The sequence below is a fragment of the Triturus cristatus genome, chromosome 1_2 (assembly GCF_964204655.1).
Source record: "Triturus cristatus chromosome 1_2, aTriCri1.1, whole genome shotgun sequence".
NCBI classification, from domain to species: domain Eukaryota; kingdom Metazoa; phylum Chordata; class Amphibia; order Caudata; family Salamandridae; genus Triturus; species Triturus cristatus.
The window spans coordinates 863,013,194-863,025,245 of record NC_140580.1 but is presented as its reverse complement, the minus strand read 5'-3'; the positions used below and the strand labels follow the sequence as shown (position 1 = coordinate 863,025,245).

The 12,052-nt window shown below is 44.5% G+C and overlaps 1 protein-coding gene across 2 annotated transcripts in view; it reads right to left on the bottom strand.

The window, feature by feature from the left end:
- The window catches only part of MEGF6 (multiple EGF like domains 6), a 1,140,767-nt gene that overhangs the window by 153,708 nt on the left and 975,007 nt on the right, over positions 1–12,052 (bottom strand). For both annotated transcript variants that reach the window (XM_085609125.1, XM_085609129.1), the window contains 2 exons: positions 9,070–9,192; positions 494–616 (listed from right to left, as the gene is read on the bottom strand). In XM_085609125.1, the coding sequence (XP_085465251.1) occupies positions 494–616; positions 9,070–9,192 (246 nt within the window). The remainder of the gene's footprint in view (positions 1–493; positions 617–9,069; positions 9,193–12,052) is intronic.

Here is a 12,052-nt window from a genome sequence, read left to right as displayed (position 1 = left end):
GGTTCACTAACGTTTCTAATAGCTGTTTGTAAATTAATTTAATTTAATTAAATCTAATCAGCAAAATAGTTATTGCTTAGACTTAACAACTATCAAGATTTACTGCCTTTCTGCAGACATGTATTTTATGACAACATTTCAAAGAAGTAGCTTCTTTAGTACATAAATTAACAATTTCCCAGGTTATAAGCTAAACTATCACACGCTTTGTTAACACAATAGACAAGAAAAAGCAAAAAGCCAAGAGAAACAGAAAAAGTGAATATGAATATTCGTCATACAGATGGTTTTTAAATTATTAATCATAATATTAGTTCAATTTCTCAGACTGCGCTTTGGAGACCTAAAAGTACATGTAAATGGAGATTTAAAAGTCAAATGGTTTGATGATGTTTCAAAAGAGTACTGACCTCTTAAAAATTGGACTTTAGAACACAGAATCATGTGGGATGGAGAGGGATCAAATATCAATAGAAAAGACAAGGTCACTCACGAATACAACTCCTCCTGTCGTCATCCAACTTGTGGCCAATCTCGCAGCTGCAGTGGAAGGAACCCACCACATTCAGGCACACATGTTCACAGCCGCCATTCCCTGAGGAGCATTCATCTACGTCTGTCAGGAAGAGAATAAGAGAAGCTTTCTCAGCAACTGGGGCTAAACTTTGAATACTCCTTAGAATTTCAGTCAAAATAAAGAAATATTCTAAAAGGAGAACAGAGCAATAATAATGTTAACACTCAGTGTATTCAGTACTACTAAACATACTACTTTGAGAGTAGGGCCCTTGGACTCTACCACGCATGGCTGAGAGAACACGAAGAGTTGAAGCAATTCACATACTACTCTTCACCCTTTCACACTCAGGGGCTGGTTACGATATTGGTCGTAAAAGACTGACATTGTCAGTTGCAATTGCGACCGGCTGATTACGATACAGCTGGTTGGAATTGAAACTAGCCAGTCATTCCTTGAGCCCGTCGGCCAGTCGGAACCAGCCCGTGATCCATATGTACAGATTGTGATGTACGGTTTCCGGCAGAGTTTCCATGCTGACCTTTCCGACATGGAACCCCTGTCGGAAAGCGTGTTAGGGGGCCCCTAGCAGAGCACCCTTTCCCAAGCGGCCTCTGGTTGGGGTCGGACGGAGCACCTATGGTGCCCCCCTGTTAATCCCTGCACCCTGTGGCAGGCACCTTTAGGTGCCTGCCACAGGGTGCAGGGATTAACGCAACCTCACATTCCCCTATAGGAGAATGTACTATGGCTGGTTTATGGCCGTAACACAAGCTCCTATAGGGAAATGTGGGAATACGACTGCACAATGTGCAGTCGCATCATAATTAGGCAGTCAGAACTATTGACTGGAGGTCGGTTGGTCCCGTTTTCGCCACAATGTCGGTCGGAGGAAACTCCGACCAACATCGTAATAGGCCCCTAATTCTCTAAAGACTTTCTATATACCTATGGCAGACGTATGGCAATGTCATCAAGAAGGCATTGTCCTTGGGTCGCGATTGTCAGAACCTGCTGGAGTATTATTTGCATTTCTTAAGTATTATGGTACCTTCTTAATCACTTCTTTTAGCAGAAGGAGAAGAATTTCTTGTTTCAGTTCACACAAATTCATATGATGCTATTTCTTGGGTGGAATATTGGTAAGCTTTTCTAGAAATTACAGGAAATGACAGGTCTGCACTATTTGGATCATCCGGCGATCTGAGGTAATCTGTTTCCAAGCAGAAATAAAACGGGAAATTCAACATTCTACAGGCTGGAGCCAGCGCGCATGGTTGATAAGTTAGACTTGCTTGAGATTATCCTAAGAGTGTGATTGAGCAGCGTCCCCTACTTCCCTGGCGTTGTCCTCTGTTCGAGGAGTAGCCTGGATTGCATCCGGCTTGTCTGAGTGTGGGTATAATATTGTAGTCCTTGATCCCCATAATGATTGCACATCCTCTGTAGACCTGAGAGAGTATTGAGCCATGAAAGAATGTCAAAGGGGCGTGCCCATATTGTTGGACTTCTAGCGAGCGTACATGTAGGAAAGTGCCCTTTTGAATGGTCACCCCCCCACACTTTTTGCTCTGGGTGCTGTGGTTTAAGAACTGAAAGTGCACTGAGACCTGCTAACCAGGTCCTGTTCTTCCCCTCAAAGGGTAATGTGAATTGGTACACCCAATTGGCAAGATACTTAAACAACCCTATAAGTCCCTAGTGTATGTTACCAGTGATACCTGGGGCAAGGGAGTTAAAGAGGTCACCAGGACTGCATCACTATTTGTACCACCCTGAGTGGCACGAGTATAAGTAAAGCCTGCAGGGCTGCTATCGAAGCCTGCATGAGCAGTTCCCCTGCTCGAGTTAGACTCCGCACACATCATGTGTAACAGAGTCCCCTCACTGACTTGGTATGTGTAAGTCACCCTAATGTAGGCCTCCTAAAGGTCAGGAGGTAGGGTGTATTATATTCAATAGTGAAGGCATATATGTACAGACATATATACCTCTACAGTAACCTTGCCATTCAAGTTTACATTAAGTGAATGGCGGCCCATAGGTTAATACAGACTGACTACCGGACAGAACTTAAATAGCCAGCTCCACGATGGTACCACCAAATCTAGTCATGTTTGGTATCAAGCGCCATGCTTTTTCACCCCTTTTGTGTCAAGGGTGAGCTGGCATTCACCCAGGGAGCACCAAGATACAGAGTTCGCTTACGCCTTGGCGGGCTGTCTGAGCTATTTGCCACCAAGTCTGAAGTCTGACCTCCTGCTAGTGAGTGCTATCACTCTCTAATGACACTGAGACAAAAGGCCTGGGCAGGACGGAGGTCGCACCTGTGCCCTTTCAGGATATCTAGTGAAAGACCTGTCAGTGCGGTGAGCCTCAAAGGCTTCACCTGCTCTGATATGTAGGTGACTTGTTTCCAAGTGGAGACAAAGGCTCCCCTGCTCCCAGGCACTCATCTCTGTGAGCAGGTGGGTAATTAGGTTTTCAGGAGGCTTACACCCCTCTGCCCCCCAAAGACTAGCCATACCTGTAGGGTGGGCTAGTGGGTCTGTATTGCTAAGGATGGCCCGTGCCATTTTGAAAAGTCCCAAGAATAGTGGGTTCATGGTAGTTTGGTGCCACACCCCCCAGATTACCACCTCAGGGGTGGATTAGCTGCTGGACTAGTAGTCCATTGGCTACTAGCCCTCACACCCCTAAACACCCCGTAAATATATGATTTAAGCACCCCCTCGCACCAGAACTCCAGATCTGCTCTAAAGAATAGCACAAAGAAGAATCTGTGCCAGCACTGGGTAGGAGTCCTCAAAGAAGAGGCACTAAGTACTGCACCTGTGGCAGACCCACTGCAACTGATAGACTACGACTCATCCAGGCCCGGAAACTAGCTCCAAAAAGAAGGCAAACCCCTCTGTGACCCAAAGACTTCACCAGGACTCCCTAGGACTAGCGGTACTAGTCCCCTGCAGACGGTAGACACTTCCACGACCCAAAGAAGGACTGTCCGCTGGGTTCCATAAAGGACGAGCCTGAAAGTAACTGGCCAGGTGCCGTCTGGGAAGTGTTGTCCTGAACCTTAGTGAGACTCAGTCCTCTACAGCGTTCCCAAGAGTTGTTGAAGAAGATTTGCTTCATCACTGCATTTGCTGTGGCCAAGGTTTGTTGGTGGTCTTGCTGACTACTAACTACTTTACTCAATGCTCCAAGAAGAGGGAATCTTTTGTTCCATCAACCTTCTCCCTCTGTGGCGCAGTTGTTGAGTATGTGCATTCCAAACCTGTCTGCATTGGCCACCTGCAAAAGTCAACTCCTGCAATTCTGTTCGGTACCACGGATAGCCAGGTACACCTCTGCACTGAGACGCCAGAGCAAGGTAGAGCTGTTCTGCCTGGCGACTCCTGGTTCAGGGGCCCCTCCAGGCTTCACCTCCAAGGGGCTACTGTGAACTTGACCGGCAAGTATCGTTTTGCTATGTACCGTTTTTTCAGCCCCGCAGCTCCCCGTTCAGCACCAAGGACAGCAGAGTCACCTCTGCACCCAGACTCCCATGGCAAGGTAAAAGTGTTCTGACTATTGAAGCTTGGTCTGTGAACCTGCAAGACCTTAACTCCAAGTGGGGTCTGTGGAACTCGCCCCACAAGTGACCGAGTGTCACCTGAGATTTATTCCATTGACCGCAATGATAAAGTTTCACAACTTTGCAAAGTATAGATATTATTATCACTGTAAATTCTATAATTCCGGTTATACGAACTGTACATTCTTCATTCTGGTGTCCAAAGATAAATAAAAATGAGCTCTATAATTGGTGTCAGATTTCTTTTGAGCCGTATCAATTACTTATCTTCAATGTCGGTACTATAAAATGCTTTACACAAGTTCCTCTAAGTAAGACTGTCTACTCTTTGCCCCTCTACCAAGATTGAGAGAAGAATTACTAGTGTGCATTTGAGGTCCACTTTTGGGTATCGTGTCAATAGTATATGGGAAGGCCTCCCAGCCATACCACATGATATTACCACCTTGCTGCTGTACTCTATCGGTATCTTCTTTGTAAACATTGCAATGTGTGGTCCACATGCTCGCTGAATAGGGATCTTAGCCTGCATTTCAGCATGGAACAACGTGTTAAAATCACCTCTGAGCAGCTACTGCAATAATGGTATCAGGCCTAGGATGACTAGTTTAATTTGCTGATGTAGACTCGGGTGCTCTAAATTTCTTTCAAGGTGCAGTACCACTACTTCTTGGACCATGGTTGTTGTTTGCCCGACTTTTAGCTAGGGGTGGGCGGAATTTGCGGAATTAACCTTCGCAAATTATCGCGAGAATGTTTAAAATTATCGCAAACAAGCAGAAATATCGCGAAGATGCGGAAGTTTTTTTCCGGCATGTTCGCGAGATTTTCTGCATGGTTGTGGGTCGCCAACTTACCCATGTGGTTGGTTGCGGGCGCGGCCATCTTGTTTTGAGTTGTTCTCGCGGTGCATGATCGCGAGAAGAAAGATGTGATCGCGCGACGCATGACGTCACTGCGGGCGCGAACTGTCGCGAGACAGCGCAAATGGCTAAAAACAATACAACATCTCATGGAGAACGCGACCGGATCAAGAAAACTTGTCGGCGAACGCAGGGATTCAGGTAAGGCGATCGCGCGCGCGCGAGAATGTATTATTTTACAGCGCGAGCAAGAAACAAATTATCGCCAAGCTGCGGAAACCGGAATTTTTGACATTTTCGCGCTCTCCGCGGAACGCAAAAATGTCAAATTATCGCAATTTCCGCGAACGGAACGAAATTTTTGCCCAGGCCTACTTTTAGCCTTCTTTCCAGATATGGTCCAGGATATAAATGGATTTAGTTTTTCTTCCAGGTGTTTCCTTAAAGTCATACAAGAAGCACTGCTGCTCAACTGAGGATTGGAAGGACATGGACATGAAAATGGGTGATGTTGTCTGATGGAAGGTCTGGTAGAGGAGGGGTCTTGTCGCATTCCCTAGGTAGAATTAAATTCCTCCATTCTTCCTCAACATGGCTATCACCATTCTCCCCTACCCTTCTTTCAAGACCTAACCTTCCTTTTCAGCTTAGTCTGATTCCTCATCCTCCATGTCACTCGGCATTGGGGTTACAGGATGCGAAGCCAAGAGTGGTTTCAGTGGCTGTAGTAGAGTAGGAACATGTAACTGGGGTAGCACTTGACATGGCGGGGGCAGTGACCCTGATAGAAGCCCAAGTAGAGGGTAATAAGTTGAGGTTAAGGAATCAGTTTTTGGAAAGCTTGCACATGTTGCAACTTAAACATTAAGGCACTTGTAGCTACATTACACGAGGTCCACTGTACTGACGCCTGGGCTCATATGAAGACCGATAAACCCTCCTGAAAGTCTGCATCTCCTTCCTACTTCTTATAAGCCTCCTCATACTCTGGAAACAGCACAAAGCCAATTGAGCTGGACAATATGCTGTATCACAGATGTGTTCTTTTGTCACTAACATCTGCTCTAGCTCAGAATATAATATATACACTGACAATTGAGCAGAAACTTTCAATGGTGAGCGAGAATAGACTGGATGTGCTTCCAAAACCAGCAAAAATGGTGATAAGGTTGACGGTGATGGGGTCGTGGATGGTACCATCACCAGAATAATTGGTTGTCCTCGAAGTGGCTGTTATTGATGTGATCATGATCGATGTCTTGGTCGTTGTCACTTGGAGTGCAGATGGAGTTGCCACCAAAGGGGCCATCATCGAGGTTCTAGTAGTTGTTAGTAAAATTCAGTAAAGACAGTGAGCCAATGAATACAGGGACAGCCTGAAATCTTTCCTGAAAAGTCTGTTGATGATGGGGTGGTCATCAACAATGTTTGCTTTTCTACAGAAGAATCACGACTTAGATGAGACTTCTGACAAGTGTCAAAGGAGCTGGATTTTCGGAACACTTTCAGTGTAGGTTGCTCCTTGCCTTTTCTCATGCTTTCACTGACAAAGGTTTGATCTTGCTCTTAGAAGATCTTAAGAGGTAGATTCTAGCTGAGGAAGTTTCGCGTGCTTCCTTTTATGCACTGCCTTTGTGGAAGTGCCTCGAGGAGCACTTTTCACCAAATCATCATCAGACGACGGGGCATTCCCTTTCTCCAGAAATCAAGAGCTATCCTCCTTTCACTGTTCTTACGTGTTTTGGAGAAAATGACTTGCAAAGGATACGGTGTGATGCCTTTTGAGAAGGAAAAGGACAAACAATGCACTGACTGTGAAGATCTTCTGTATAAATCTTCTTTCGTCCACAGTCTTAGCAGGGGTTGAAGAGAGATTAGTGTCCTTTCTCTGCTATAGTGACATTGGTAGTTTCTCCCTGGGCCATAAGATGAAAGATCTGAAAAACCACTACACACAGCTCACATTTTCTGGAAGCTTTTTGTTGGGCATAGGGCCATTTTGACACTGTCTACTGCTACTTAAAGTTGCCAGGGATTCTCAGTGTGACAAAGGAGAATGATTCAAGAATGTGAATCCATGAATCTCTAATACTTTAGATGCACTTATGACAGGCGTCCTCTGGCTGTCTGACTTGTAGCAAACTTCACAACTATTATACTAGACAAACATTAAACAAATATTATGTAAGAGCTGTGACCCAACAGAATAATGGTATGCCATGTTCACCACTCCATGCTTTGCCTGAGTATGCCTAGAAACAGGAAGGTTCTTTTCCAAGAGTTCCCCATGAATCAAATGTCACTAGGGCACAACATTTGTAGCATAGTTACTATGGCTCAAGTTCCTCCTGGAGTTTTCAGTAATAGACTTTAGCACTGACTGTTTATTGTTGAAACATGCAGAACACACAAATTCTTAAATAAGAATATATAAAATACTTTTGTTTTTTTGCAAAAACACACAATTGCCATCACTACAGAATATTACATTTCTTTTGAATTTTACACTGTTCTTGTTATAGTTTTTTCACATATAGCTGTCAAAAATAAGAGCCACAATTCCTTCAATCTGTGTAAAATTCTTAAAATAAATGTGGAGGCTTATTTGGAAAGGTGTCTACAGTTATTTGAAATGAAGCACAGGCATTTGATACAGTGAACAGAATTCCTAAAGACATAAACTGTCAACTATATTTTTGGACAAATAATAATAATAGTATTTTAAAATCTCCAATTTGCAGTCATTATCTTGGTATATTAGCTGTGTATAAACAGGATCCTGGCCTCTAATTCTGGCAGATTAACTCAACCAGCCAAGTCTTTGTCAATAACTACTATCAAATGGTCTCATGGACAAGCCAGTGGGGATAAGGTGAGGAAGCCACCAAAAAGAGGTTAATTCCCCAGAGGGCTCCTACAAGGCCATGGTAGATCCCGATGTCTCCCAACTCCTCACAAAGCACACACCAATCATTCCCCTCCCTAATCCTGCTCCCCATCCTCGGCTACTTCCACTCTGGTGCGACTGAAACCGGGTGGAAGGAGAAACAGGAGTTTCTTACAGGAGTTTCTTACATCCCCTTTAGGCTTCTGTGTTCCCTCACTCCACAAGCTTGAAAAATAATCTTTCCTTTAATCCTCACCTGTGATAGAGAAAGCTGCCGAGGCGGAGAAAAAAGGAACCATTTTACTACTATTGCCAGCACTTATTCAGGAATATCGTTTGGGACATTCCACAGCCACTGCACGCTGTACGACAGCATCCATTTAGAATGTAGAAGTTAGGTACAATAGTTTCAGGGATTCTACATGTGTCAGTGTTTACAATTTTCCAAGATGTTTGTAAGTCTGCACTCACAATTTTACACCCTCACATGGGTGCAGTTTTATGAAAATCAGAAATTCACAAAGGAAATCAGCAACAGTGACAAATTTTCAGACGTACTCCTGGAGAAACCTTTGTAAATCACAAATTATGATCATGTGTTTAATCCAATGGCAATATAGCTCTCCTTATGGCACAAGCGCTTCTGCTACACTCATACCAATTTTTGGGGAGTTCCCTACCTAATCCTGCCCTAGCAAGAGTTACTACAGGATTAAATCCCTGACCATTTCCAGGGTGGGAATGATTAGAAGGTTTGTGAACACCCGCAAACCCTTGATTATTTAGGTGATGCAAAACATTTCAGGTCTTCCCCACCATGGAGCAGGCTCTCTTGAACCCCTCAAATCAATTTACCCATGTGTAATATTTGGGGTGATATTGCACATTGGTAAATGGGCTTACAAGTGCAAATTCAGATTTTGTGTAAAAAAAAAAAGAAATTGTAGATTTATATAGTGTGGGTTTTCACCCGTGAGGGCATCCAGGCACTGTCCATGGGCACGTGAGAGATTAAGTAATTTGCCCAGAATCACAGTATGTTAAGTAGACCCCGAGATGCAAACATGGAGCCCAGCTCCTGGCCGCCGCACAACATCCTCTCTGCGAGAGTGACCATTAGTAAAAACCTTGCACTTATGAATCAAGTCATTTGTGTGTGTGCGACGAATGAATATGGCGTGCCATCAATTGTTGACCCGAGCATTGCATCCTGGGCAGTGCTTACCATCGCAGCTGCACCCATCCCCGTTGAGTCTGTAGCCAGCGAAGCACACGCACTCATAACCACCTGCATAGTTGTAACAATCCTGCTGGCAGCACGAGGCACCGGTTGTGCACTCATCAGTATCTGGAAGAGAAAATACAGGAAATTAGAGCTTTACACCACACCTCAACAGAAAATGCCTACATAATGTGGCAGTCTTGGTTTCAGAATTTTTCTGATGAAAAGACAAAAAATGGGTAGACATATATGCAGAAAAACAATGCTGCCACGGAAATATCCACCACTTAAAAGAAAATTATCAATAAGATTCATTTTTCACCCATCACCTTGGTTCTGCAGCTCAGTGTCTATTACATATACACATGCTTTATCTATTCTTTTAATTGAGCTGTTCTTCAGCTGAGTTAATTACTCAAAGCTCCAGAATATATATCAGAACCCTGCTGCCAAAGAAGTTACTTACCTGTCACACAGGCTTAGCACCGTGGCATGTGTCACATAGTTACACGGTTTGTATATGACTATCATCTGCCCAACCACCATGCGGCAGGAGGATGCCAAGCACATGTATCAAGAACAGATCCATGGTGCCATAACATACTAGAAACAAACAACAGGAGGGTACCCGTAAACCCAGTTGAGACCTGGGTAGATACTATGTATAGCAAACAACACTGTCTCAACATGTATTATTAAAAGGCAATTTCACTTTCAAGGAAGCAGGCACATAAGAGTTGCAAGGAGAGAGAAACAGGGAGACTGGCTATCACATACTAGGACATGAAGTGGTACGCGTTTGTGTAAACACCCTCCACAAAAAACGTACCTTCAGATTGAACACAAGATAGACAACAGCAAGAGAGCGAGGGCCTTTGCCAGTAAGATGCCACCGAATTTCTCTGGGTAAATGAATACTGCGGATCCAACTCTCTCTCAATTGCAGAAGTTTCTTCTGTGCACAAATCCTCCTGCATTATTAGCCTAACCTTCCAGTAAAGCAGGCTACAGCCAGTTCTACACGATCTTGACCACTGCCAGCTAGACACAAGCACCGTGATGACAGTGGTGGACTGTAGTGGCATCACCCATTGGCAAGACGGTCATAGGGCCGCTTCACGACATTCGCAGTCATGGTCACACAAGAATGATGCTGAAAGGCAGTGGTTCCCTCCTAAGAGGTATGCACATCTGTGATGATTCTCTGTGTGCAGTGCATACTGTCATGGGGCCCGATTCACAGAGGTAAACTTACACTTTTGTGTAAGTTTACTACTTTTCGGAATTCACAAAGGTCAAGTTAGACCAAAAGTCTAACTTGACTACTTTTTGGTATTCACAAAGGTACGTTACTACTAATAAAGTTAGACTTGTGGTCTAAGTTTACCTTTGTGAATACCGAAAAGAAGTAAAGTTAGACTTGTGGTCTAAGTTTAACTTTGTGAAAACTGAAAAGTAGTAAAGTTAGACTTGTGGTCTAAGTTTACCATTGTGAATATCGAAAAGTAGTAAACTTACACAAAAGTTTAAGTTTACCTTTGTGAATCGGGCCCATGGTGTGTTCCCACTTGAACCAGTAGAAGTTGTGGGCAATCACAGCATGTACTGTAGGGGTCCTCTCGCAGGTGCAGGAACGCCCAATAAAGTTAGTGCCTGTGGGTCTTGGGTCTTCATAAGACTGATTCTTTCAGAGACCAATGTTGTCCAATAGGGCTGCTGGTTAGATTGTGGTTTACTGGACTCATATGCATGTGCTCCTCAACAGCGTCCACTTTCTTCCACTGACCTTTGCCTTCCTCCCGAATTTGCCTTTGACGTCACCTTTGAATCAAGACTACATATGCCAGCTAATGTCTACCTGCACGTGGAGCAATACCGTAAATGAGAACCCATACAATATGTGGTATGTGGTTTCCGAGATTCCCACCATAGGGTAAAAGCTTGAGTGTTAGAACTGAGCACTCAGTCATGCCAGGTTAGAGTGTGATAAAGGCCATAGATTCATCAGAATGTTGGCAGGTTTATGCGCCGTATGGGTTTCCAAGTGGGTATTACACATCTGGTGCCTTCTGGATCTGCCTGTACCTAACCCATTATAGACGATGTGTCAAAATCCTTTCAGCTAGATCTCCAGTTTTTCTTCGGAGGTTTGCACCATTTATTATTTTGCACTTCAGTCTGAGCAGATTGCTTCTGTGTCTTCTCACAGCTCTTACCTAGCCAATCACACACCAACCCTATCTGACTATTTACCTTGTAGGCAGGGGCGGACTGAGAACGCAAGCCAGCCCTGGCAATTAAGTCAGAGCAGCAGTGGGGGGCTCAGGGGCGGGGGGGTTGCTGGTGGAGGGGGGGGGGGGGGTTGCTGGTGGAAACCCTGCAAAACCAACCTGCATGTCTGCAGTAACAAAAATGGACCCCACCCTCCGGCCCACCGGGAAAATGCCCAGTGCCAGAAACAGCCCTGCTTGTAGTTTTTTTTTAAGTAGCCCTTTACTACTTTGTGTTTCTGCAGCCTGCTGCCAATGTCCAATGTTCTATTCAGCATCCCCCCTACCCAAAGTCATCCCTTGTCCCTAGTATTCTTCAGAATTCCAGAGATTTTCAGGGTACATCTCACCATATTCCAAGTCTGAAACCCATGTTCATACCCAAGGTGAAAGGAGCAGTTCGGTGAGTCGTCCGCGAGCTAATCAGCCCTGACACTGCGCTTCCAGGGAAGGAGGAAACCAAGAGTGGTTGGGGACAGTCAACTGGAGGTGATGCAATGTTCTGAACCCTGACTACTCCAAGACCCAATTTATAGAAGTTATCTGTATATCTAAATATGCAAAATAAAGTAGGTGAACTGCTTAAAACATAACAACAAACACATGTGAGCTGTAATGTAAAGAGGATGCTTCCAAATTCAAAATAACACATCTGGCCCTCCACTCTTGCTAACACAGGCATCGCTCTCCCTGGCAGGGACATAAACAAGCATCCC